Source organism: Osmerus mordax, chromosome 10 (genome assembly GCF_038355195.1).
Source record: "Osmerus mordax isolate fOsmMor3 chromosome 10, fOsmMor3.pri, whole genome shotgun sequence".
Classification (NCBI taxonomy): Eukaryota; Metazoa; Chordata; class Actinopteri; order Osmeriformes; family Osmeridae; genus Osmerus; species Osmerus mordax.
In genome coordinates, this window is record NC_090059.1 from 13196376 (window position 1) to 13224105 (window position 27730).

At 50.0% G+C, this 27730-nt stretch overlaps 2 protein-coding genes across 2 annotated transcripts; one reads left to right on the forward strand and one right to left on the reverse strand.

The window, feature by feature from the left end:
• Positions 1 to 1521: 1521 nt before the first annotated feature.
• On the reverse strand, positions 1522 to 7661 carry btbd16 (BTB (POZ) domain containing 16). The gene is made up of 14 exons (XM_067245227.1): positions 7615 to 7661; positions 7021 to 7103; positions 6776 to 6904; positions 6097 to 6237; positions 5834 to 5945; positions 4799 to 4868; positions 4535 to 4665; positions 4339 to 4458; positions 3651 to 3733; positions 2629 to 2711; positions 2432 to 2506; positions 2263 to 2364; positions 1733 to 1921; positions 1522 to 1590 (listed from the first exon to the last, which is right to left on the reverse strand). The coding sequence occupies exons 1-14, from the start codon at positions 7659 to 7661 to the stop codon at positions 1522 to 1524; spliced, it is 1434 nt and encodes a 477-aa protein (XP_067101328.1).
• Positions 7662 to 10698: 3037 nt separating this feature from the next.
• waplb (WAPL cohesin release factor b) lies at positions 10699 to 26984 on the forward strand. The gene is made up of 21 exons (XM_067244861.1): positions 10699 to 10936; positions 11754 to 12244; positions 14104 to 14839; positions 14955 to 15295; positions 15495 to 15619; positions 16887 to 16982; positions 17590 to 17751; positions 18526 to 18662; positions 19472 to 19583; positions 19678 to 19920; positions 21151 to 21262; positions 21515 to 21612; positions 22293 to 22369; positions 23398 to 23570; positions 23690 to 23805; positions 23938 to 24099; positions 24191 to 24404; positions 24588 to 24676; positions 24832 to 24927; positions 25094 to 25227; positions 25424 to 26984. Exons 2-20 carry the CDS (start codon positions 11776 to 11778, stop codon positions 25157 to 25159), a joined length of 3624 nt encoding a protein of 1207 aa, XP_067100962.1. The 5' UTR covers positions 10699 to 10936; positions 11754 to 11775; the 3' UTR covers positions 25160 to 25227; positions 25424 to 26984.
• Positions 26985 to 27730: the final 746 nt, after the last annotated feature.

The following is a 27730-nucleotide window of genomic DNA, read 5'->3' on the forward strand; positions in this document are numbered from 1 at the left end:
ATGTTAAGACAGCCCAGCTAGACTCGTCCTGCTGGAACAGCAGAAGGTAACACAGGTGGGCTACTGTAAATATCAACTGACTTGTGTGAGGTGAGAAGGCTGTGTATGCTGGCAGAGCCCAGAAGTGGGTCAGGGAGATAAAGCCTGGCCTTAGGGGGTCTGGCTAGGAGAGGAGGGAAAGCAGGGAGCACTATAGCATGTGTAGGTCCTTCTGTGGTCACACCCTATCAGCTGTTCCTTCTCTGGAACTGTAGCCTACCGTGTGTAGCCGAGCAAGTCCTCTGTGACCATCTGGGCTGGTTAGTTGACTGTAAAGGAATGCTGAGTTAATGCTGGTTTAAATACAGCCTGAATAGATGGACTACTGTAGGTGCAGTATACGATAGACTGTGTTTGCCTGAGTATAGCATGCAGGATTTGAGGCTTCCTCAGAGGCACTCTGCCCATTTGAAACTATAGTGCATGGAGAAACTAGGCTTCCTTTTCCCCTCATTTTGGAGCCCCTGGAAACAATAGCCATTGCCATGTTTTGTGAACTGGGGGAGGGCTATTTTTAGGATGAAGACCGTCCTGTGTGAGTGTGTTTGTGTGTGTGTCTGTTGACGTGTAATTTGTCATTCAGGCAAAACGTGTTTGAAATTAATATGCTATCACCTTATCTTTAATATACAATGCTTCAACTACAGCGATTAGATAAGCCCGCATGGCAAATCAACTTAGACTACATTGCTTGATAATAGTTCAAATGATTCATTTCTACTTTCAGGCCTCTGCACTGTTGATTATTCCAGACTCTAGAGATATTTATCATACATACGCTTCCCATGACCTGATGACAGTATCAGACTTCTCTCACAAAGTGCACCTTCAGTGAGAATGTATATGACCATGTTCATCATTAACTAAAGGGTCACTGCCAAATAAAGCATCTGTCCTTGCCTGTGCAGCCTCTGTCCTTCCCTCCAGCCTCTGTGATTTCTCAGCTGTAACTCAACCCAGGCACATGCCTCCACCTCCAGGCAGAAGGAGGACTGGGGGTGCTCACTGACAGCTAACATTTCTGGGAGGCAGCGAGAATTATGCCTAGGCTCCCTGGTAGAGCAGGGTCGAAGAACTGCATGTGAAGCATTTTGAACATTTCCACAGTCGACCACAAGGTTAACCACTGCCTTCACTGGGTTGTTCAGGGAGAGAAACGACATGAATCAGCTTCTTGTTTAAGGACTGTGATATTACCCCTAGACACTGACCTGAGTCAGACTTCCACACTCACCCATATCCTGACCAGGTCTATGTCTGGTCAAGCTGGGTGAGGAATGAATCATAACATGTAGAAGGTACTCAAGGTGCGTTTAGCTTGCCTGACACTAGTGGAACCAATAAGTGTTATGAGCACTATTTCCAGTCAAGTTGTCTGGAAATAGTATTATAACATGAACTCATGACCCTTTTCGACTTGTGAGAATTTTTTATGTGACTAAAAGAGACGTTGTTAATGTCATGATAGAGATGGGGCTGGGATCAGGGAGCTTGGAAGGCCAGGGCAAAGGTCACAAAGATGGGCATGTTGAGTCTCTTCACCGTAAACACCTGAGGAAAGGAAATATAAACCATCAACCTTAAATATGTCAGTCAAGCAAGAGACACAGTATTTCTCATACAGAAATACAATCCTTCAGAGATCCAGTTCAAGCTTAGTTCTGGGCCGTGCCACCCTCTGGGCTGACCTCACCTGGCTCTTGCAGGTGTCTTTGTTCAGACCAAACTCCTTATTGATGGGACCACTGCAGAACTCCTGCCACTGGCCCCTGACCTTAGCCTGGACATTGATCTGATAGGTCACCAAGCGTACTGACATCATACTGAAGGGATGTCCCTCGCATGCTTGTACAGACATGGCTGGTTCAGAGTGTCTCAGCCTCTGGAGACAGAGGGACACACAGACGGTTGAGGGACAGACAGAAGGACAGACAGACAGACGGTTGAGGGACAGACAGAGGGACAGACAGACGGTTGAGGGACAGACAGAAGGACAGACAGACGGTTGAGGGACAGACAGAAGGACAGACAGACGGTTGAGGGACAGACAGAGGGACAGACAGACGGTTGAGGGACAGACAGAGGGACAGCACAGAATACTAAACGCATGGCTTAGAGACAGCTCATAGCCTCATCGACACATATGGCTTATTCATATGATCCTGCCGGGACATCTAGTGGTGAATAAACAGAACTGCATTTATTCGATGGCCATATACACACCTGCAGAGAGAACCCGTGTGTGTCCGTGTCCACACTACAGGCTGCTTTGATCAGGAAGTAGAATCCATACAGCTCGATGACCTTCGTGCAGTACTGGGGTTCCTACAGAGACAACATCCATGATACACTGTTTGTTACTGACTCATGAATTCCAGGGAACCAGGCTCACCTTCTCAACAACCATCCCAAACCGCACTGCTTGATGGGAGAAGTCTGTCACCTGCATGTCCCCTCCACTGTGAAGCTAGAGAGAGAGAAAGACAGGAGGAACATAGATAGATAGTGTTGTATAGATAGATGGATAGATGTATAGAGAGATAGATAGTTAGTTGACTTGTATCTGTGTGTGCCGTCTGGTGGGCTCACCGTGTAGTACTGTCTGGAGAACATGTGCAGAAGCCAGGCCTGAGGAAACACACGGATCATCTGCAACTCCTCAAGATGGCGTCCTACAAGAGCCACAGGGCTAAAGGTCAAAGGTTGAAATTCAGAAACCCACCCACCCACCCACCCACTCACACTCTCTCTCTTTCTCTGAGTTCACACTCTCTCTTTCTCCAACCGACCCCCTCAAACACGTTATCTGAGTATGATATCACTCTCCAGTCGTGAGCCTCTGTGCTCCACGCACACCCCTGACACATTGCTCAGGAATTATTGTGCTGGAAAAGTGAGGTAACCTAGATCGCCAACTGATTGATAATTCGTGATGGAGTATGATCCCAATCCTGGGTCACATAAGCATGTTGGAGTCTTATTAGTCAAACTCAGTGGGGGGCAACTAAGGGTTTGTGAGGCTTCTGAATGATTTACTTACTGACTCCAGTGATGACCTGATCTAATGATGGGAGACTGCTGTTCCATCAAAAAGGGACATGACTTTCGAATGACCTAACGCGTGTCTGTTTCTAATGGTATGCTCTGTGAGATACTTTATAGAAGAGACAGTGTGTTTGTGTTCTTTATCTACAGTATATATCTGTTGTCACTGATATCACTGGAAAATTAAACCGGTCTGCGTTAACCGCTAGGCAGAAATGTTTTTTCCTCCAGCTTCAAGATAGGATGGCGACTGTTGCCAAAGTGATGTTGTCACGTATTGAGGATGTGGCCTGGGAGTCTGTCTTTGGTTTGGAGTACCCCTACTCACACCATTGTGACATCATAATCAGAAACACATTGCAATTTGTAATGTTCTTGGAATAATGAAACTGTTGTGGAATGGACAGGGATTAGCGCACAAGCTAAACAAGAACAGCCTAACCTTTAAATCATGTCAGGTCATTTTTAACTATGCATGGTCTTCAAACCCCCCCACCAGGAAGAGTGTATAGCCTGAATTTGTGTATGTATGTGTGTTTGCACGCATATGTGTGCATGTCACTCACGTTCCGTGATGCCATGCAAACGCACTGCCTGAAACAGAACAATGAACTTGTGTCCTTTAGGCTGCTCCAGGAACACACCAGTCCTCTGCCAACTGGGAGAGGGAGAGGGAGTGGGAGAGGTAGTGGGAGAGGGAGAGGGAGTGGGAGTGGGAGAGGGAGAGGGAGTGGGAGAGGGAGTGGGAGTGGGAGTGGGAGTGGGAGTGGGAGAGGGAGAGGGAGTGGGAGAGGGAGTGGGAGTGGGAGTGGGAGAGGGAGAGGGAGAGGGAGAGGGAGTGGGAGAGGGAGAGGGAGTGGGAGTGGGAGTGGGAGAGGGAGAGGGAGTGGGAGAGGGAGTGGGAGAGGGAGAGGGAGTGGGAGAGGGAGAGGGAGTGGGAGTGGGAGAGGGAGAGGGAGAGGGAGTGGGAGAGGGAGTGGGAGATGGAGAGGGAGAGGGAGTGGGATAGGGAGAGGGAGAGGGAGAGGGAGAGGGAGTGGGAGAGGGAGTGGGAGTGGGAGAGGGAGAGGGAGAGGGAGTGGGAGTGGGAGATGGAGAGGGAGAGGGAGAGGGAGAGGGAGAGGGAGAGGGAGAGGGAGAGGGAGAGGGAGAGGGAGAGGGAGAGGGAGAAACGGAAGACAGACACAGTTTACAGATCAGAATGGCTAGCCTATTATCCTACCTACTCTGTGTGACCTATGACCTCAGTGTTACCTGGAGAAGAAGCTGATGATGGTCCTATGGGAGGGCATGATCTGGGCGTCAGGGTTGAACTGCAGGAACACCCAGTAGAGCACTGTCTTTAATAGGTCGTACTCGCAGCTTGCAAACACCCTAGAGCGGGAAGAGGAGAGCTTGATTTAGTGCCCACGGCAACCTGGGTGGTGCTGGTGAGACGTGAGTGTCGTACCTGGGGGAGCGCAGGGTCTTGTGGAGGACCTCAAAGGGCAAGTCTCTCAAGCAGATGAAATACCTAAGTTCTGTCACCAGGTGGAGCTCTAACCAGCGCTCACATGCTCTCTGAAGACTTTTCTCCTTGTACTGAAAAACACACACACATGCAGGCACACACACACACTTGTCTACGGCACCCTATATAGGAATTTACTATTAACGTTACCCGCACAGTGGGATCGGCATAGAGGGATCCAGAGATGCCAGTTATCAATCTTACCCTGCAGGACACCTGATGGAAGTCACACACAGTGGAGCAGCTGATCTTATCAATCATCTCCGTCAGACACCTGCCAATCAAGCACATTCAACCAACCAATCATCTTAGTCAGTCACCTGTCAATCATGCAGATGGAACCAGTTTTTGCAGTTTGTCAAAGGTTTATTCTGACTTAGAAGGAAAAGCCAAGGCATAACAATTATATAAAAAACTAAGTGTTCGTTGTGTCAACCAAGCTGCGCATGGAAAACTATGGAAGGAGCTTTACAACACGGGAGCTTGATCACTGATTAACTGGGTGGGACTGTTGGGACGAACGAGGGCGTCTTCAAGGGTGATTTCATGCCTGAGCTGTCGCAAAGTACATTCCAGAGCAGAGGGCTTACAGCCAAGTCAGACACACAGATGCACCTCCTCATCCCTTTCCAACGCCCAGCATAGGGCCCAACCAGACAGGGGAATCACAGCCACTTGAGCAGAGCCAGCTGGAGCTTCCTCCTGAGTTGATGTAGGGGGAGTGAGTATTATGGAACGGCTGCACCTGAATTCTACCTTGGCATCACCAGACCAAGTTGCAGATGCCTATTAGTCTGGAACGTCTTCTTTCATTTTCAATTTCCAGGAAATTTTGTTAACGGGTGCAGGCCAAACACTCTGGACGCAATTGGATAGACACACCACCAATCAGAGAAATTAATCTATGTTCACTGCATCAAACCCAACCCGTTTCAGATAAACGGTTGTGATTGGCCCAACCTGGGTCAGGTCGTATGGAAATCAGCCTGAATAGGATGGTGACCAGACCAATCTGCCAGAACAACTAAAACATGAGCTGGCAGATTCGTAAATACCTAAATACCAGACCCTGATTATTGAACGTGCCACACACACTTAGTGGGGAGAAATTGATCACTGTTGTTCCTTCAAGTTAAAAGAGAGACCTGTGAGAGAGTAATAGATAAATAATTGGGATAGAGAGTGTGAGAAAGAGAGAGAGAAAGAGCACTAGCTTGGTTTCTTTGTTTGTTATCTCACCTCTTGAAGAGATGCGGCGGGCCCAGCAGCGAGGCAGCAGAGACCAGCGTCTCCTCCCAGCGATCCAGGCACGCCTCAGGGTTGCACAGCCTCCTGGGAGCGACGGACAGAGCTACAGACGTGGAGGAGAAGGGAGCGCGAGAGAGGAGAAGAGATAGGAGACAGGAGAGATTCATAGAGAGATCTCCATTTGACTTCAAATGCTCCATCAAGTTCACCACCAGATGAAACAGCACGCTGGAACAGTGTATGTGTGGGGGTACCATCTTTGGTGACTGTGTGGTGTTTGACAGGCAGCTGGAGGGGGAGAGAGCCAGAGAGTTTCCCCCCTTTCTGTTTGTCCCTGCTGAAGCCACTGATGCTGGGCTGGAAAAGGGCTCTGTTTCCGGCACTCCTGTTGCTGCCTGGAACACATGTGCACATGTAAACAGACATGCACCCAACTACACACACACACGCACCCACCCACCCACACTCAAGCACATACACACAAGCACAGACAAGAGATCTCTCTTTCACACTGAGAAAACAAGAGCGAAAGAACTTTCATGTGACAACACCAAACAGGGTCAGAGTTATTGGGCTGATATACAGAGAGTTGAGCCTGAAATAAATGTGCAGGGGGAGTCTAATCATCACATCTGCTCTAAAAATTAAACCACATGTGTCATCAAGGCCAATGAATTCAGCATCATCCTATGAAACATTATAAAGACGATTTCATTCCTCACAGATTTTTCAGGATGTTACCAAGTAATACATTTTGGCAGTTATGTCATTGAGCCAGGCCAAGCCACACCTACACCATTCATTGTCAATATGAACACTGAATTAATTCAGAAAATACACTCTGATTGACTGATTGATTATCTGCACTGCCATATCATTATATAACCCATTTTTGTGAGGGTATGAATACTGAACTACATTTAAACTTCCCACCTTTCCTCTCCTGCTGTAGCTTTACCCTCTGTTGCCTAGCAGCCATGTGGAGGTTGGCTAGGGTGCCTGACTTGGTGAAGTGAGGACACTGCAACTCCCACTGACTCCCCATGCACTCCAGCACCACATCTGACGCACACATGCATATAGACAACAAGTTACATTCATAGGTGCTTAATGGCTGTAATCATGGATACAAAAGCAACAACCAAAATTGGAGAGCCATAAAGAGACAGTAGACAAACCTGGTTTATTGTTGTGAAATACTCTGCGAGACACAAGATAGAACTTGTCCTCTGGGCCAGATTGCCTTTGATCACCTGGTGTGCTGCACGTAGACACACACACACACGCCATGTGCGGTAGATTTGTTATTGACGAACCAAACTGAACGGCATAACCAATACGACGATTACAGGGCTTTGTCTTTGTGCCTCAAACACTTAATACCAAGGTTAACTAAAATATGCAATATGTACTATCATCTTTCTCTGCTGAAGCTAACTATCTTTCTACCCTCTATCTCCCCACCTCTCTCTGGACCAGAGAGAATGCACCCAGCAGGACCATCTCCCGAGCTTTACAAGGGTGTCTGCCTCGTTCACGCTGGCCATTGTCCTCACCACAAAGAGCGACCAAATTAAAGCCCACGATGTTCCAGCATGGCAGCATGCCCTACTCCATACTGCTAGCATGTATCTGGCATCGGGCCCAAGAGAGATGGGACAGAAATTGGTCCCAAATGTCTGTCCTCCCTTGCTCTCGGGCCCCTCCACCCTCTTTCTAGTTCCATGCTCTTCTTTCTCTGTAGAGCCTCCCCTCTACCTCCTCCTCCCTACTTCTCTGTCCTGTCTGTGCCACTGTCTATTGGTTCTCCCTTCCCCATTGTCCCTTTTTCGTCTGTCTATCTGTCTTCCCGACCCCCATCCCCCTTGTCTGTCTGTGGCACCCCTGTGGATCCCTGGCGGCGTACCAGCGTCCAGGGCCACTGGTGTCTGTTGGGAGGGTAAGCCGTGGCGGGGATGGGTCCTCGTGAACCCGCTGTGGGCAGTCAGCTGGAGAACAGACAGCGAGAGAGAGAGTAGTGGAAAAGGAGGGCAAGGTGGTGGACAGCAGTTTGAATGAAGGTTAGATGAACTACCATGTACTACATAGCAATAATAGTGTGAAAATATTGTAAGTACATGGGAATTGCTGTGTGATTAAATGAACGGGATAGGTTATTGCAAAAGTGTAAGAAGGCACAGTATGGGAGAGGGGTGTAAGGGGTAAGTGGATGTTGGACAGGTGAAGGTTGTGTTACCGTAACAAGATCAACATCCACTCACCGCTGGCAAACCCAACCTGGAACTCATCACATGTATTCTCTATACATTAAGGTGAACATCTAGGCCAGTGGTTTCCAACCCTGGTCTTCAGGGACCCCCTGCCAAGCATGTTTTAGATGTTTCCCTGCTCCAACACACCTGATTCAAATGAATGGTCATTATCGGGCTTAGATAAAGACCCATTCATTTGAATCAGGTGTGTTGGTGCAGGTAAACATCTAAAACATGTAGAGCAGGGGGTCCTTGAGGACCAGGGTTGAAGACCATTTATCTAAGCTATAAACCACCTGACATCTAATCACAGTATTGCATCCAGAGTCCTCAGTCCTCACTCCCTGATGTTGTGAAGTGGTCTGATGCTGTGAACAGATGATGGAGTCTGGATAGTTTGGATACTTTAAAACGTTGATTGATCCTGAATCTCTCACCCTTCTAAGAACCCCTGCTCTAAAAGATCAAACTGAAACTGGATCCCACATTTTGCCAGTACCTAAAGTCTGTCTCTCTTCTGTTCTCTGCCAGAGATACGCTGTGGGTATATCTGGTGGATGTCAAAGGCCTAATTGTGTCTGAGATGGCAGCGCCAGCCTAGCCTGGCAACTCATCCTTAAATCACATTGCCCGCTATTGAGCTGTGGAGTGACTAACGGTGCAATGGAATAGATTTCAGGATGGGTCGCCGGGCTTGTGCCAACCTGTGCCAGCGCCAATCTCATTGAACCTTGTCTGTTGTCAGATCTCTCCAGATGCCAATCTAACTGCCACAACTTTGCCAGTTTCACAACACCAGGTTGGCGTGGTTGGCATGGGTGGTGGCTAGCACCCCTCCTGGTACAGTAAGGCACAGCTTGAGATCTTGGCTGAGGACTGGGCTACCGGCACAGCATGAACCTACCCTTGGCACTGAAGAACCCCAGCATGCCACAGACAGATTTGTGCCAGGCTTAAAGTATCTGTGGTAACATGAGAGAATGAGAAGGAAGACAAGGAGAAGGAGGAGGGCAGGATGGAATAGGGCATGATGAAAGGAGAAATGAGAGGAGAGGTGAGGAGGCAACAAGGAGAAAAGGAGGAGCAGTAAAATGAGGAAAATTGAAAGAATAAGAGAAGAGAGAAAAGAAGAAAAAAAAGGAGGAAGGGTGTCTTGTTGAGTCCCTCAGGCTGTCAGCCAACCTCGCTTGCCCTCTAGAAAAGTCTTCAACTTAAAATTAAAGAAGCCAACTGTTGTGAGGCTTTTCTTGATAGTCCTCTAAGTAAAAAGGGTGCAGATGGAACAAACTCAACCTCACACAAGTTCACGCACACACCTGCCCTTATTCTCCTGAGAGATATGTTGATGCCATTTCTCACGGCTCTCGCGGCCTGTGCCTGTCCAAGCAGGTCACTGCCCAGCAAATGAGACCGCTGGCATCGGTTGGTCTGTCCCACTTGTCTCCGCCAACGGGTACGTGGTAAGACAGACAGCTGGACAGACATTATCAGACACTATTTAATAATCAGGAATTAGCAAATAGCTATTCGCCACCTTGTTATTGTCGGAAACAAATTTATCAGAAGGACATTATGATATCGGTTTTCCACAAGGCTCTTACCTGCATTTGTGTTTCGCTGCTGATTGTTTGGAACGGAACTTTCAGCACTAAACTAAGGACAGCGACAGTGGAGTGTAAGAGGGCATTAGAAACTTGAGAAAACCGACAAACTTGTATGTAGCTAGGTCATTCGGTAGGCTATGGCATTGGATTTAGCCTACATGGAATGTAGATCAGATGCCATGGTCTTGTAAATGATTTGGGATGGGCTTCTTTCAAAGGTTGGCTAATCCCTGCGTCATCGTCCCTAAAAGCCCATTCACAAAGAGGACGGTGAGATGAAACAAACAATAACCTGGATAGGTTTGGAAGTTTCAACCATTTCATTCTATCAGAGTTCTCCATCCACTCACCGTAACAAACATGTCTATGGTAACAAGGGCATTATTACGCTCTGTAAAGGATGACTGATCCCAAGGAGACCAAAAGCATTAGCGTTCCTTTACTGGTTCAATCTTTAGCTCTTTGAAGAGAAACGTATGTTTGTAATTATTATTTGTTTTCATCGCCTGTAGGCAATTTTATTATAAACTGTTAGGCTACTAGGCTATATCTTGTATAATGTAGGCTTTCACACATTTCTATCATTTGTGGCATAAAGGCCCTACTTTGTTTCCTCTCAAAGGGGTTTTCAACAATATTGGGCTATAAAGTTACTATTTTCATAGGCTCTTTTCGAAACAAATATTTGGAAGTGCATGTTCTTTAGTGGGCTCTTTTTCACTACATCTCCCATCTAACAACAGTTCGGTCTGATCTAGACACTTTAGTAATCCAATGAATCGCAAAACTGCTCCGTTCCCCCCTTAATTTTAGCCAATCATAACAAACGATACTGTGTCACTGGTCTCTTGTTGGGTGTCACGTTCCAAAGTTTCCTTCGTTGATTGGTTAACAGCCGACTTGCTGCGAGGTGACAACCGCCGTTGCTTCTCTACCAAAGGACGAGGGAGGAGGAATCTAATAGAAGCCATTGGTTTAACACAGTGTAGACAATCGAGTTTGATATAGCTTGACAAAAGGAATATTTCAGACCACAGATTAATTATATAGAAACTGTCTCTATATCTAGAAATTACGAGACCCGTTATTGTGTGGTAGAGTCTTAAATTAGTTGTTGTTGGAAGCAGTTTAGCATTGTTTATATTGTGCTAGGAGCTTGGAGGAGGCCCAATCTGCTGTAATATCGGCCGCCTCATACTCGGAGTGTTGTTTTGAGGTCCGGCATTTTCACGCACCAAGTAAGTGGAATAACGTTAGCTAGTATAGTTGACTAGCTGTGTGTCACAACTAACTCAATCTGAACCGGCATTCTTGTAATCTTCTAGGATTGAGTCAACATTTTCAGATTGACGCGCAATTTTGGATGTCGACAGTCGTGTTTCGAAGGATTCGATGAGTGTTAGCCAGAAGAGAGCTACTTAGCTAGCTGCTACCTTAGCAAAACATTAGCTCTCTCTATAGCTAGCTACAATAATAGTGTCTGAGTGCGTGTTCACAGACGGCTACCGTTACCGTAGAATCTAATCAACGACACAACATTGGTTATTATTATCCTAAAAGAAAGATATTTAACGTTATGTATAGTCTGACATCCAAATCACGTGAGCGGAGTAAATTACATTGTTTTGCATGTATTTATTTCTCCCATTCCATCGCAGTTTCTTCAGTGTTGACCGCGAGCTAGCTAGCCTGCGTAATCCAGAACAGTTAGACGAGTCAGCTAGTTATCTAGCTAGCTAGCTAAGTAGCCTGCTACATTGGGTGGTTAGAAACGCAATTTATTGTTTGTCAGTCTATACGGTAGCTAGCTAAGTGTACCATCCATGTGTTTATTCAGCAAAGCATTCACGAGTTTTATTATAATAGATTACAGGATGTTGGTAAAAACAAAATTAAGTTTTATGTTTTTTTTTACTTCCTATTGAGGTTCCTAGGCTAACATCTCCAGTACAACAGTATGTTTATAAGTGTCACAATTTGATATTGTACTTGATAGAAAGTTTTTATTGTCATCAGTGACTGTAGCTGATCTCCTGTTTACATTCTGTCCACCAGAGAATATGAAACAGGGGCCACAATGACATCCAGATTTGGTAAAACCTACAGCCGAAAGGGAGGAGAGGGGACTTCCAAGTTTGACGAGGTCCTTTCCAACAAGAGAGCCACACTCAGCACCAAATGGGGTGAGACCACATACAAAGCCAAGGTGAGCTCCAAGCGTTCAGGGGCCTGGTCGGAACTGGCCGAGCATCCCAAGAAGGCCAGAGTGTCGGACGATAGCTCAGAGGATCCATTTGGGTTTGACAGCGATGAAGAGTCTAAACCCGTCACCTCCAGAAGCCAGGTTAAGGCCTCCCCTGCCAAGCCTGCTTCGGCAGAACCTCCCCAGGCAGAGAGACCAGGCCTCAGCTTGGAGGCCTCCAGCAGTAGAATCAGCCAGCAGGCCAGTTTGCTGGCATCGGCACCCAGGACGTCCAGCTCTACCAGTGATAGGAACCAGTTGAGGGTGATGGACACAGCCCGATTCTTCAACACCACAACTTCTGGTATGAATCTTGATTCTTTAAAACCAGTTTTCTAGTGTTCTTGATGACGTGAAGCCCATATTATGGATCTTTTGAGTATTATGGTGCAAGGTTTGTTTAACGCAATCTTCAGTTGATGTTTGCAACTGAATTGTAGTTTTGAGCCATAGTAGAGTGCAGTGAGTCATAGCTTATTATTCAAAAGTTTATTCAGTCAGATATTTTTGTTAGTTGTATTGATTGTAAATTCACTTCTACACGTCTACATTTGTGAGGACATTGGTGACATCAGCCCCAAATACTGACTTATTCTTAGTTGACAATCCGTGTTATTGTCTCAAGTGATCCAGTATGACACTTAGGCTGTTATAACTGTACAGATATAAAGAACATTATTATCGTTCATACAAAATCTGTATCTTTATTTTCTCTGTAATTAAACAGCTCCATTAACTCTTCATTATCCAACTGGCTGCGCAGGTAGATGATAAGTGCCTGTTACTTCATACCAAACTTCTGCTCTTGCGTGACCTGGCTTTACTCCACTTTGAATTGATCGATTCTACCTGTGTCTGAGATCTGGGAACAGAACGAGGAGGAAGCTCTCGTCCCCGGTCGACCTTCAAGGCCGGGGTCCCAGGAGTGAGTTTGTTCCCCACTCAGCAGTGCTTTATCCGCGCCGGAGGGTCCAAACTGTCAGCCTGACAGGTGGTTCTGGTGGAGTCCGTCCAAAGCTCCCGCTAGGGACATGCAGATGCGTTTGCATTGTGTCTAATTAGAAACGGACGGGTTTGACAGGTGCCACATCGTTTTGGGGACCCAAGCTTGGGCCCGGCATGGCTGTCTCTGTTGTGGCAGGTGGTGCTTTGCTGGGAAGGATATTCAGGTTTGCTTAGCAGACCCAGACTGGACGGAACTGACAGTCAGAGGCTGAGGCTGAGGCTGGAGTTCTGGGTCAGTTTCATGTGTTGTGAGGCTCTGTCCTTGTTTACGCCAATGATGCCCGTCTCCATTAGAGTCTCCATCCATTCTGAGTGTCCACTGTTCCTGTGCTTCAGGTCACTGGAGCCCATTACCATGCTGGGGTGTCTGAAATGTGGCTTTAGTAGTTATTTTTTGACATTTTTGTGAATGCAGAAGAAGACAGTGGTATCCATGTACCGGTTCCAGAACAAGCAAGGATTTCACTTTTCTTAAAGTTACTTTAAGCCCGTTGCAGTCTAAATCTGCCCGTTGTCACCGAAGATTGATTCTCATGATGATGGATCTGCTTGTTCCCTCTCTAGGGTCACGTTCTCACTGTTCAAACTGAAAGTATTTATCCCTGTCACATTTAGCAATCGGCTCCACACAGCACTTTTCCAAACAAACCAAGAGGATCATTTCCAAAACCGATTCGGTTGTCCTCTTAAATGGCTTATGTAATTGTTTCAGTGAATTGTGTCTGACAGAACGATCAATATCGACAGAGTTAAAGGAAACTTTCTAGACCGGGTTGGGCCCTCCGAGGGGATGGTAATACGTATCGAGCCTCACTAAGGATTCATCAAGCTGAGTCCTCTGGCCTTTGCCTCTGAATCTGACTAATTATTTAAGAGCTGTAGTCGCAACCCAAAGCCATCAGCTCAGTTCAGCTGTGGGGGCAGCTCAGCAATCAGTCAGTCAGACATGGTGTTTCACATGTCCTGGAACTGCCCTCTCTGTCTAGACACACAGGAAGAGGCCTTCTCAGGACTCATCTCTCTTAGCAGGCTGGCTACTGTTCTGCCTGAATAATTATCATCCTGACGGTTGAACAAAACCATGCTCGTTATTATGTTTGTGTTTTCTACGTATCCTGCTGATCACATGTTAAAACGGCTCACCTGTTGTTCCCTCAGCTAAGCCCCAGCAGAGCTGGTCCGCTCAGGGCGACACTCCAGAGAAGCAGCACAGCTACTCCTGGTACAGCAACGCCTCCGAGAGCGACAAGAAGCCCCTGGCCCAAACCACCACCCTCAAGACGGAGGCCAAAGAGGCCTACGACTCCTGGGATGCCGTCATCGGCCTCCGCTCCACCTCCCCAACCCCCGAGCCTCCCAGGAACCCCCCTTCCATGTGCTGGGCCTCCTCGGTGAGGTCCGGGTCCGGGCCGGTGAGCTACAGCACAGGCCTGGGCCGGGACCGGACCCTGGGGGCAGGCCGGGAGGAGAAGCCCCCCCCTCCGGAGCTGACCAGTGAGAGTGAGGAAGTGGGCCAGGGTGACTGGGAGGTGCCGAGCGAGCCCTCCGACAACTCCCAGTCTCTCCTCAGAACCTCCAACTGCCGGACCTACCGCCGGCCCAACAAGCAGGGCAAGGACGGCACCACCACCACCAGCAGCAGTGTAGCCGCCAAGCCCAGCAGCACAGAGCCGACCAAACCAGCGGGCCGAGGCAGGACGAGAGACTACACGGTCCTGCACCCGTCGTGTGTGTCCGTGTGTAACGTCACCATCCAGGACTCTCTGGACCGCAGCATGGAGGACATGGCCAACGCCACCGTCAACACCACCGCAACCGTCGCCCTGGGAGACCTGGGGGAGGCTGGACGTCTGAGGAAGAAGGCCGAGACCGCCCCCGCCGCCAAACCGACCAGGTGGAGAGACCGCACACACGCGCGCACACACACACAGGAGAGGTTAAATATTTACAGGATTTCTTGTTTGTTTTCACAACACTGACCTTGGATTTCTTATCTGTCTCTTTCTCAGGCTCAAACCCACTCAGAGCAAGTCAAAGAAGGACACCAAGCTGGACTTCTTTGGTTTCGAGGAGAAGGAGGTGCCCCTGGAGGAGGGGGAGGAGACCCCTGACACCTCAGAGGGCTCCAAGTACAAGATCAAGTACTTTGGCTTCGACGACATGAGTGACAGTGACAGCGACGAGGAAGACTCCCAGGCCAGGGAGAGGAGGAAGGCCCAGAGGGCTGCTGCCGCCGCCGTCGCCGCCGCCGTCATGGAAACTGGGGCGGAGAGTCCGCCACCGAGTGACAGTCAGGACAGTTGGACCAGAGAGGACCCAGAGCAGAGTGAAGCACTCCTGCTGAGGCCAGGTCAGCCGGCCACACACACACACACACACTCGTACTCTCACACACACACCCTCTCACATACACACACACGCATGTCTGACGCTCTCTGTCGCTCTCTCTCACTCTCTCTCTCTGTCTCTCTGTCTCTCACTCTCTCTCTCTCTCTGTCTCTCTCTCTCTGTCTCTCTCTCTCTGTCTCTCTCTCTGTCGCTCCCTGTAGACGTGCTGGAGTTCCCAGAGGAGCCGTCTCTGGCGGTGCCTGAGGCCTTCAGGAGACCCCAGGGGGTCAGGCCAGCAGAGAAGTCCAAGGAGAGCAGCAGGAAGATCTTCAGTGGTCCCAAGAAGGTGAGTGTGTGTGTGTGTGTGGGGGGGTGCGCGTTACACCATGTCAGTGGAATAGAGGGATTATTTTGGACACTCAGGAGTAGACTGACGACCCTTTGGCAGCATACTCTCATACTTTCAAGAGTACTATGAACCCGTGCAGTGTCCCACAGCAGCATGCTCAGCCATGGCGTCCTCCCCGCGCCCATGCAGCAGGGTCCCTTCTCTAACGGCCTGTTGGATAATTGATGGGAGGATGAATGGAGGGGGGGGGGGAACGAAGGGGGATGGAGCCGCCGGTGAACATCTCCCCACGCCTCCTCTTTTATTCATCAGAGCCCCGAGCGCCCTCTGGCCCTGCGGTTAGTCCAAGCCGACCACGCAGGGTCGATGGAAAGGGCGAGCGGTCACCGTTTCAGACTGTCATATCAAATCACACCGGCGAGGAGTCCAGACGCTATGTCATCCAAAGACACGCGTTCGGTTTTATTCGTTTAGTTTTCCCCTCCAGTTGCACCGTGACGGCACAGGTCGTTTTTTAAACACAACACGGCAGCAACAACAAGGTGAAGGTGCACTGCACAGAAGTGCTGCTGGTGTTCTCTGCAGTGCCAGGCTGGGTGCCAAGGTCCCTGTCCTGGGCTTCTGTCAGGAAGTTCTTTCGCCGCCTTTGTAATAATGAACTGTGTGCTGCAAGCTAATATAGCGGGAGAGCCAAACTCATTAAAAAACAATAGCCCTTGAAAGTGGCCAGATATTCAGCAGTCGTAAAAATAATTTTCTATTATTACTACAGCTCCGGCGACTGAAGCACCCCGTGGCTGAGAGTGCCACACTCATACACACACACACACACACACACACACTCATACACACACACACACACACACTCATACACACACGCTCATACACACACACAAACTTAGGGGCAGAGTTGTTCTGTCTAACTGTAGAAGGGGGGGGGGGGGGGAGGGTGGAGTGACTGGGACTACTCCAACACTGTCCTGCAATGCACCGTCCTTCAAACTCCCACTTCTCTTCATCTCAACCAATTACCCCTTTATCTTTTCTTCTCTGTTAATTATTGATACCCTGGGTCGGGGAGCAGCCACTGTAGCCCTCAGCAGGTTGGGAAGCAGAGAGGGGCAGGAATAAGACGTCAGCGTTGGGCTGAATGATGCAGCCCCGGGGTGTTGCTCTTGTCGTTGTGCCTCATGATGGAGCGGGGGGGGGGTGTCTGCTGGGGCTGACGGTGGTGCTTGTGTTGTTGCTGTTTGTCTCCCTGCAGTCTCCTACCAAAGCTGTGTACAACGCCAGACACTGGAACAGGCCAGAGACCGAGGAGCTGCCCCCGCCCCCCCTGCCTCCATCGCAGACGGCCCCTGTAAGGAACATGCTCTCTCACGCGCGCACACACACACACACGCACACATTAATTTATGATATACACACACCTATACACACACACATTTCTCTCTCTGATTCCCACACCTGTCCCGCTCTCTTCTTCACATGATCTTGGGTCTCTCTCTCTCCTCTCTCCTCCAGCCAGCACATTAAAACCGGCCCTACACAAAACACTGCACTGTTTATCCACTCTGATTCTCTCCATACCCGTGTGGTCCACCCCACAGGCCGAGTCACCTCTGAGGCCGCCTGCTCTGTCGTTTACCAAATGCCGTTAGGCCTGCGTTGTGGCATCAGGCAATTGAATGGAATTAATTGGCTCGTTAAAAATGCATTGGCGTTTGCAGCGCTGCGGCATCTTTTAGCGGACGCCGATGTTTGTCAGCTTTTACTGCTTCTCATAACTGCTCGCGCGCGTTGGCGTGTGTGTGTGTGTGTTATGTAAGTAGGCAGGAGGTCTTTGGCTGAGCTTCAGCTCTGTGAATCACCAGCAGTGCTGTGTACTGAGAGCAGGTGGCTGTTCTCTCACCCTCTCTCTCCCTCCCTCCCTCCCCCTTCTCTCTCCCTCCCGTTCTCTCCTCCAGGCCGGTGTTTCAGGTTCCAGTAAAGACACCAACTCCCACAAAGACGACGGGGTGTTCAAGGCCCCGCCCCCTCCCCCCAAGGTCATCAAATCGGTGTCCTTCCCCACAGAGCCCTACCAGGACATTGTCACTGCACTGAAATGTAGAAAAGAGCACAAGGAGGTGAGCTCCCAAATTCTTTTCAGCCACGTCCAACCAATCCCTTTCCCACCTAGTTAGTGATTCCCATTGGATATTTAACCAAGTCTTTGTTAAAATAGTCCTGGGTATTCCATGGAAGGCAGCCCAGTGTGATACTGTAGATCTGAGTTCAATGACAGATGGTGTTGTTCACCTGTGTGGTGGTTATGAGCTATTATTAAGTAGTCTGTGCTGTGTCTTGCATACCAAGCAGCAGTGTGTCACCTGCCTGCTGGAAGATCTGAAATAAAACCCCCACATGCACTGTTTTTAGCTTTAATGTTAGACCTTTTAGCGCTTGACTCCCCACAAACACCCTTAATGTCTCTTCCATTAGCTTGAGAATAGCGGTACCCGTACGCTAGCCAGGCTAGCTTATATCTATACCGATACCCGCTGCCAAGCTACGTACTCTCATACACCCACACCAGGGTAGAGTATAGCCCGCTAACAGTTGAGAGATGATGTAAGTGGGAAGTGTTATGCAAGTAGAACAGAGGGAGAACACTGGGATGGCTTCATCTCATTGAACAATTGTGTAACTGAAACCCAGTTACATAAGTAAATAGACCATGTTTGTCAACAAGTTTCTGGTTTGAATGCCTTGGGCAGACCGAGGGGATCGTCCTGTTATAACACCTGTCCTTCATGCAGCACTCTAACGTGCTGCAGTGTCATGAACTTCATCCAGCTGTTTTGTGTGGAGGAGCCAGTGTCTGGTTGAGGCTCATGTCCTGTGCTTTTGTGCTGCTGCAGCTTTACACGGTAGTCCAGCATGTCAAGCACTTCAATGACGTGGTGGAGTTTGGAGAGAACCAGGAGTTTACTGACGACTTTGAGTACCTGGCCACAGGACTGAAGAGTGGTCAGCCCCTCAACACACGCTGCCTTAGGTAAGACTAACACACACACACACACACACACACACACACACACACACCAGCCCCTCAACACACGCTGCCTTAGGTAAGACTAACACACACACACACCAGCCCCTCAACACACGCTGCCTTAGGTAAGACTAACACACACACACACACACACCAGCCCCTCAACACACGCTGCCTTAGGTAAGACTAACACACACACACACACACACACACACACCAGCCCCTCAACACACGCTGCCTTAGGTAAGACTAACACACACACACACACCAGCCCCTCAACACACGCTGCCTTAGGTAAGACTAACACACACACACACCAGCCCCTCAACACACGCTGCCTTAGGTAAGACTAACACACACACACACACACACCAGCCCCCTCAACACACGCTGCCTTAGGTAAGACTAACACACACTAACACACACACACACACACCAGCCCCTCAACACACGCTGCCTTAGGTAAGACTAACACACACTAACACACACACACACACACACCAGCCCCTCAACACACGCTGCCTTAGGTAAGACTAACACACACACACACACACACACTCACACCAGCCCCTCAACACACGCTGCCTTAGGTAAGACTAACACACACCCACACACACACCAGCCCCTCAACACACGCTGCCTTAGGTAAGACTAACACACACACACCCACACCCACACACACACCAGCCCCTCAACACACTGCCTTAGGTAAGTCTAACACACACACACCAGCCCCTCAACACACTGCCTTAGGTAAGTGTAACACACCCCCAGGCAGTATGTGAACGTGTTGAGTGTGTTGTGTCCTGCAGTGTCATCAGCCTGGCCACCAGGTGTGCCATGCCCAGCTTCAGAATGCACCTGCGGGCGGCGGGCAAGGTGGCTCAGGTCTTTAAAACCCTCAACGACGCCCCCCAGCACCCGGTAAGGAACTGCACCCCCCCTCACAGGCTGGCCTCCTCTCCTCTACCCCCGCCCTCTTTCTAACTCCCCCTCTCTCATATCTCCCTCCCTCCAGAACCTGTCCCTGTGCACGGCCTCCCTCATGTACATCCTGAGCCGGGACCGTCTGAACATGGACCTGGACCGGGCCAGCCTGGACCTGATGCTGCGCCTGCTGGAGCTGGAGCAGGAGCAGGAGCAGGGCCACTCGGGCTCCGACGCCCAGCTCAGCGCCAAGGAGATGGCCAAGGTCAAGGAGAAGATCCGCAAGCTGTGCGAGACGGTCCACAACAAGCACCTGGACCTGGAGAACATCACGGTGGGTTGGGCCGGGCGCACCTCCAGCCCTGCCTGGGGCTCGTCCTGCTCGCAGGCTTGCCTGTCTTCCAGCTCTGTGGACTAGGCCTGGTGTTGGCGTGGCCGGGTAGCCTCCCCAGTAATGAGCCGTCATCTCCGGGTCTGTCTCTCTCCCCTTCCCCCTCTCTCTGTCTCTGCTGGAGGAGTAGTATGGAGCACACTGACAGGCTGATGCAAACTCGTTTAAAAACTGGGCCATCTACAGGCTATCCACAGCATCCCCAATCCATGAAATGTGTACAGGACGTGACTTTGAATGCTGTCTAATGTCTACTGAAGTTATGCAAGGGGTCTGATGAGCAAGTCTACAGTCTCCTCTCTGTCTGTCTCTTTTCTTTCTTCTGGCAGAAGAGAGTTTCAGACGTGTGTGTGTGTGTGTGTGTGTGTGTGTGGGTTAGCTCAGATCAGACGCTCACTAACCCACTCGTCAGGGGGCGTCCTGCTTCTCCTCCTCTTCATCCATGAAAGCAGGATGTCTGTAGCGGCTTCAGTAGCTAGCATCGCTTCCCCTCATGTGGAACGCTGAATTAATCATGAAAGACTCCCAACTCAAAGTGGGGATAAATCCAACTACTATCGGACTGTTTTATTAGTTGTTTTATCGACCCTTTGACAAGGTTTATTCATTCCTATTATACTCTTGATGGCGATGTGAATGCTCTCATCGGGCGCTCTTTATCTCCCGCTTTTTTCCTTCAACCTCACCTCCCTCCCCATCTCATCTCTCCGTCCCTCCTTCCTTCCCTCCCATCTCATCTCTCCGTCCCTCCCTCCCATCTCATCTCTCCGTCCCTCCCTCCCCATCTCATCTCTCCGTCCCTCCCTCCCATCTCATCTCTCCGTCCCTCCCTCCCCATCTCATCTCTCCGTCCATCCTTCCTTCCCTCCCTCCCATCTCATCTCTCCGTCCCTCCCTCCCCATCTCATCTCTCCGTCCCTCCCTCCCATCTCATCTCTCCGTCCCTCCCTCCCCATCTCATCTCTCCGTCCATCCTTCCTTCCCTCCCTCCCATCTCATCTCTCCGTCCCTCCCTCCCCATCTCATCTCTCCGTCCCTCCCTCCCCATCTCATCTCTCCGTCCCTCCCTCCCATCTCATCTCTCCGTCCCTCCCTCCCCATCTCATCTCTCCGTCCATCCTTCCTTCCCTCCCTCCCCATCTCATCTCTCCGTCCCTCCCTCCCTCCCTGCAGACGGGGCATCTAGCCATGGAGACCCTGCTGTCCCTTACCTCCAAGAGGGCGGGAGACTGGTTCAAAGAGGAGCTGAGGCTTCTGGGAGGTCTGGACCACATAGTAGATCAAGGTAGGCCGTCACCACAGACCTGATCTCTGAGCCAACATGATGGGTTAGACCAAGGCCCTCCATACAGTTTATGCCAATCGATTCATATCAGATCAGTGATTTTTTGAATGAGTAGACAACTTAGCTCCACCATGCCACCTTGTAGGCTGGGCGACAGTGACGCCCGGCCCCTATTTTCGATGTGAAGCCTCCACGAGGACCAGACTAGAGAGTGTGTGTGATGTAACTTCCTGTGCTCCCCTGCCCGCCCAGTGAAAGAGTGCGTGGGGAACCTCAGCCAGGAGGATGACAAGGAGAAGCTGGTGGCCTCGCTCTGGGGAGCCGAGAGATGTCTGCGAGTGTTGGAGAGCGTAAGTCTCACACACACGCACACACGCACTCTTCTGATGAAAAAAAAATGTGTGTCCACAGAACCAAAGGACCAGAAAAGCTTGTTTCACTGGTCAGTTACACAATTACAGTGCAGGGATGTGTAAATCACATTGGCAACCGAGTGGCTGAACATAACCAGGAATCATTCAGCGTTTGTTGGTCTTCCTCGTCTGCTGTCCCAGAGCTCATCTCCAGAGTGCCAGTGGAACTGGGAGCTATTGATCTGCCCAGTGGTGCTAGATCCTGTGGTTAAGGGCTTAGCTCCACAGGAGCTCCCAGAGACGCACTGAGGATATGAGGGGGCCAGCCTTACTGCTAAGCCTCTACTTATTGATCGGGCCACACAGACTAGCAGTTATTTTCTCTCTCTGTCTCTCTCTCTGTCTCTCTCTCTCTGTCTCTCTCTCTCTCTCTCTGTCTCTCTGTCTCTCTCTCTGTCTCTCTGTCTCTCTCTCTGTCTCTCTCTCTCTGTCTCTGTCTCTCTGTCTCTCTGTCTCTCTCTCTCTCTCTCTCTCTCTCTCTCTCTCTCTCTCTCTCTTGCAGTATGAAGAATGTTGATGTGAGATTAAGTTTAAATTGTATTTCTCCTTAACTTCTTCCTTCGTCTGTTGTCGTCCTCTTTTTACATCTCTGCTTGCTTCCTGTCCCCGTCTCCCAGGTTACTGTACATAACCCAGAGAACCAAGGCTACCTGATCGCATACAAGGACTCGTCCCTCATCGTCTCCTCAGCAAAGTGAGCATGCGCACACACGCGGGCGGGCGCACACACACACACACAGAGCTGTGTGTGCAGCGCGTGGGAAGCGTCCATCTTTATTTGCCGCTGTTTTGTCTTGCATTTCCCTGTTGTGGCATGAGGTCAGTCGCTCCTCTGACCCCCCCCCCCCCCCCCCCCCCCCCAGGCCTGCCCCAGCTCTGCTCTGTCTTACTGACTCAGCCCTGGACCTGACCCTGGAGCAGACTTGGAACACGTCCACCTTCTCTCCCACACCCTCACCCCTCTCCACCACAGCCTCTGTTCCCTCTCCTAGTCTGGAAGTGAATTAGCAGGTCCCAGACAGGGTGCAGCTAGGGTCATGGTCTGAACCTCACCCCCGTGACCCGGCCCGGGACGGCTAGCCGGGGGGCCCAGGGTGGGAGGGGAGGGAGGACATGCTGGCTGGGAGGGGGGCGAAGGCTGCAGGCAGAGGAGCGAGGGGGGGGGGCGGCAGGAAGACCCGTGTCAACAAAGAGCCAGTCACACGCGCGGCTCACTAGCAGCATTCAGCTGGACGGCTTGGATAATTAAATTAGCCTGGAATCAGAGAGAGGCTAGCGGGGCCAGAAGTCAGACATCCAGACTTCCAGACCCCCTATCATTAGGACCCCCCCCCCACACACACACACACACACTCCATCTCTTCTTTTTCTCTATTCTCTCCCTCCTGTCTACTGAGTGAATTGTGCCACCCCACCGCACCATGGCTGATAATGGATGACCTCCCATTAGCGTTAATCTCATTATGATACTTAGCATGTAGCTGGTTGGCTGGTTGGATGACTGTGTATGTGTGTGGCTCCGCTAGCCAACCTTTAGACATGACTGCACAGCCACCAAGCCCCTCTCTGAGCCCAGCTGCCGAGGGTGCTGGTGAAAGGATGAATAGATTAAAAGATGATAGAAGAAGTCCCCCCCCCCCCGCTCTCACTCCTCGGACCCCCCCCGGCACACACAGGCAGGGTGTATGACCCCGTGTCCTCTCCTGTACCCCCTCCCTGCAGGGCTCTGCGTCACTGTGAGGAGATGATCCAGAGGTACAGCCGCGAGGTGAGCCGCGAGGTGGCCCTGGCAGGCGCCGCCCTGCCCCACGCCAGCCACAGCAACGTGGGCAAGGCCGTGGAGGACTGCATGAGGGCCATCATCGGCCTGCTGCTCAACCTCACCCACGACAATGGTGAGAGACTCGCACACAGCTGAACATAACCCCTAGATGTCCACTAACCGGGGTTTGTGTGCCTGTTCCCATCCAGGTGTGTGAGTAGTATTTTCTAACGTGTGTGTGTGTGTTTGTAGAGTGGGGAAGCACTAAAACAGGCGAGCAGGAGGACTTCCTGGTCACAGCTCTGAACTGTGTGCTGCGGGCCCCACAGTACCTGGCTCAGGAGCAGCGCTTCGACATCAGAGTTCTGGTGAGTCTCACACACACACACACACACTATATATTATACACACAGACACAGCATTTCTCCCGAGCATTTCAAAGCGTCTAGATCTCTGTGTATTCCACCTCCCTGATGGTGTCTGTGTGGGTGTCCTTCCAGGGTCTGGGCCTGCTTATCAACCTGGTGGAGTACAGTGCAAGGAACCGCTACTGCCTGGTGGAGATGGAGATGGAGGGGGGCGCTCCCTGGGAGAGCGTCCTGGCCCCCACCCAGGAGGAGCTGAATACGGGCTCTCTCAGCGCCATCGCTGCCCTGGTCCAGGTGGGGGCGGTGCATATGTGTTATAGTGTGTGTGTGTCCGTGTGTGTGTGTTCAGGCCTCCTATAAAGTGCGTGACCCCCCCCCCCACCAGCTCTTCCTGCAGCGCGAGCGCGCCGCCGTGATGGCCGAGGCGGAGACGGACGACTTCATCAACGACGCGCCCAAGCCGGCGCTGGACCAGAGCGGCGAGTGGCAGGAGACGGGCGGGGAGATCCAGTGGGTGGCGGCCGAGAACCACACGGAGATCGAAGCTGCCAAGGACAAGAAGAAGGAGGAGGAAGACGAGGAGCTGGACCTCAACAAAGGTAGGGGAGGAACACACACACACACACAGTTTGACTTTGATCAAAGTCATATACTTCACATGTTATAATAATCACTTTGAATGATGGTTATTTTCTGGCCAGGTTCCACTGACATATAATTTTCTTTTTTATGCCACTCTCCCACTCTCTCTTTTCCGCCTCTCTCTCTCTTGCTCTCCTCAGCCCTGCAGCATGCTGGCAAGCACATGGAGGACAGCATCGTGGCCTCCTACACTGCACTGCTCCTGGGCTGTCTCTGCCAGGGGAGTCCGGTAAGAACACGCACACACGGAGCAGTGTCGGTGTTGCGTGTATTTGTCGTGCTTGTCAGTGTGCGTCACTGCTGGATTTGGACCGGCGTGAGCGTTGTAGGTTTGGGTGTGTCAGTGCTGACGCTGTCCCTGACACTGTCTCTCGTCTCCTCCAGACTAATGTGACTACTGTTAGAGAGAACCTGCCAAAAGGAGACTTCTCCATCATGACGGAGATGCTCAAGAAGTTCCTCAATTTCATGAACCTGACGGTACGTTTCCATTGGAGGTTTGAAGGCCTGGTTTCCTTGGCGCCATATGAGTGTATGGAGGCTGATGAGGGGTCATGCCTCTCTGGTTGGCCTGTAGCTGGGCATCTCAATGGGGACCTTGTGTGATGAGAGTGTGTGGTAACTGACCTCTGCTCTCTCTCCCCAGTGTGACGTTGGTACAGCAGGACAGAAGTCCATCTCGCGGGTCATTGACTATTTGGAGAACTGCTAAAGAAGTCTGTCCTCCCTGCTTTCTCTCTCACACACACACACTGGTCACACTGGGGCTGACCACACACACACACACTGGTCACACTGGGGCTGACCACACACACACACTGGTCACACTGGGGCTGACCACACACACACACACTGGTCACACTGGGGCTGACCACACACACACACTGGTCACACTGGGGCTGACCACACACACACACTGGTCACACTGGGGCTGACCACACACACACACTGGTCACACTGGGGCTGACCACACACGCATGCACACACAGACAGAAATACCACTTCCAGATTTTCTTCATGACTTGCGAGTGGCAGGGCCTGTGTCCTCCACCCTGCAGCCTTGTGTCAGCCCTGCGTGGCCCCTCCCCGAGCAGAGCCTCTGTCCCTGAGGGCACACAGGCTCCGTGGCCGGACGCTCCTCTCCGCTCCCTTAGGACAGGTTATATCATTGATGATTTGAAAGACCCAATTTCTCTTTTTTTAAATTGCCGAAATCTTTGTTTTTGTTTATTTGTGTGTGTGTGTGTGTGCGAACCATTTTTGTGTAGAAGATGTTCCAGTTGTGCTCTTCTTCAGGTTGTACATATAAAATGCCCAAACCAGTATTTTGTTTTCCTTCTCTCTTTGCTTTAATGACGTTTGTTTTTTAAGCAGTTCTCTCTTTAAAGGGATATGTTACTTATTTTTCTGTAACTTTCCAGTCTCACTACTATGGCATTGACAGTTCAGTTGAATGTACGTTACAGTTGCCAAGTGGTGAGAACTCCCATGGCCTCCATCAAACCATGTTTGGAGGGTGATTGGCCTGTGGGTAGTTTTGGAATGAGGGATTCACTGTGTTTTTGATGTTGGACCTCTACACATCAAGGTCTGAGTGAACTGTGTCTTTTTAAGTTTTGGACATCATCAGATCCCTTATCCCACCACAGACCTAAAGAGCATAATTCACTGACCCAAACAAAACTTTTATATTAATCCTTAACCAGTGCAAGGTCCCGGTTCTCTTCGAAATGTCTCCTTGAATCCCCCCTCAAAGCCACAGTACTCTGAAGCTAACTTTAAAGCTTTGATGTGTATTTGCTTTGTTTGGCTATGTTTTCAAACCCCTCTGTTGTTGATAAGTGTCAGGGGTTGAGGACCAGACAATAGAAAGAGACAAACTAAGCATCACAAAATGAATTGTTCCAGAGCCAGTCCCTCGGAAACGTCATCTGAAATGCTTTTACTTCAAGCCTTGACCCGATGAACCTCGCTGTACAGAATTGGAAATATTTAATTATTTAATTTCCTACCACAAAACATGTGTTCATTCAGCCTGGGTTTGTACAGATAAAATGTGCATTGACCAGTTGTCCTTGTCCAGCCTCTGAACAGACCTCCCAGCAGCCCCCAGTCTCCCTGGGAGACTCAGCCTATCTCCCCCTCCTTCGCTTCGTCCTTCACACACACTCACCAGTTGCAGTTGAGTCGCTGCTGTTTTTCTTTTCTTTCTTTTGTAAAACCTAACTGAACACTTTCTAAAGTTTACAAGAGCTTTATTCAACTTGTTCACAAAAATCTGGAAAAATGAATGGAACAATGTAAATAGTACTTGTAAATTTTGCCTATTGGAAATTAGAACGGTAGACTACTTTTCTGAATCCAATTCTATTTTTATTTTATACAGCATTTCTCAGTTGTGTTGTTTCAGAGTCAGATGAAAAGGTATACAAAGCCAACTGCAGGAACTTGACCTTTGTACCAGTTTCAAGAATAATGTCTTTGGTTACCTGTACTGTACATAATTTTAACTCAAAATAAAATTGCTACTTTCAGTACCTTTTTTTTTTTTTCTTAATTTGCTTTATTTTGATCTCAGCGTAGTACCTAAAATAAGAACTTGTGGAAACATCCTTTAAATGATCATTAATAGTACAAAAGAAAAGAAAATACTTTAGCCAAGTCATCAGACCAACTCAGGTCTACATACTGTAGATAAAATAGAAGATAAAACTATAAAAATAATTGCTGATAACTTTTCTTTTTTACTTTGCCCCATTCGTCCTCTCCCAGAAGTTCATAAAACCTCTTTTCTCGTCATCACAATGCGTGCGAATCAAGCATCGATTGTCTTTGCCAATACCTAGCTGACCATTCGAGTCCGGGTCAGGCAGGTCGTTGTTCGATCCCTGCTCTGTAGAGTTCACCGGGGAGGGTTCTAGTGAGCCTGTGTTCACCTGGTCCGGCCTGGTCTGGTCCTGATCGGTGCTGATCTCCGTAACACAGGAATTGTCCTGTAACAACTCGCTGAGAGTGGATATGTAGATCTGCGCCATCTGAAGTGTCTCTGACTTTGATAGCTTTTTGTCGCTCTCCAGGTTGGGTATGACGCTCCGTAGGCGGTCGAAGGCGACGTTCAAACCCAGCATCCTCCTCCTCTCCCGGGCGTTGGCTGCCATGCGGCGACGCCTCTGCGCTCTTTCTATGGCGCTCTGGTCCGGTTCGATATACCGGAGTCCTGGTCCTAACCGGAGTTCCACGATTGTGCACGGGTCACACTCGCTCCTGCGTTCCGCTGTCTTCT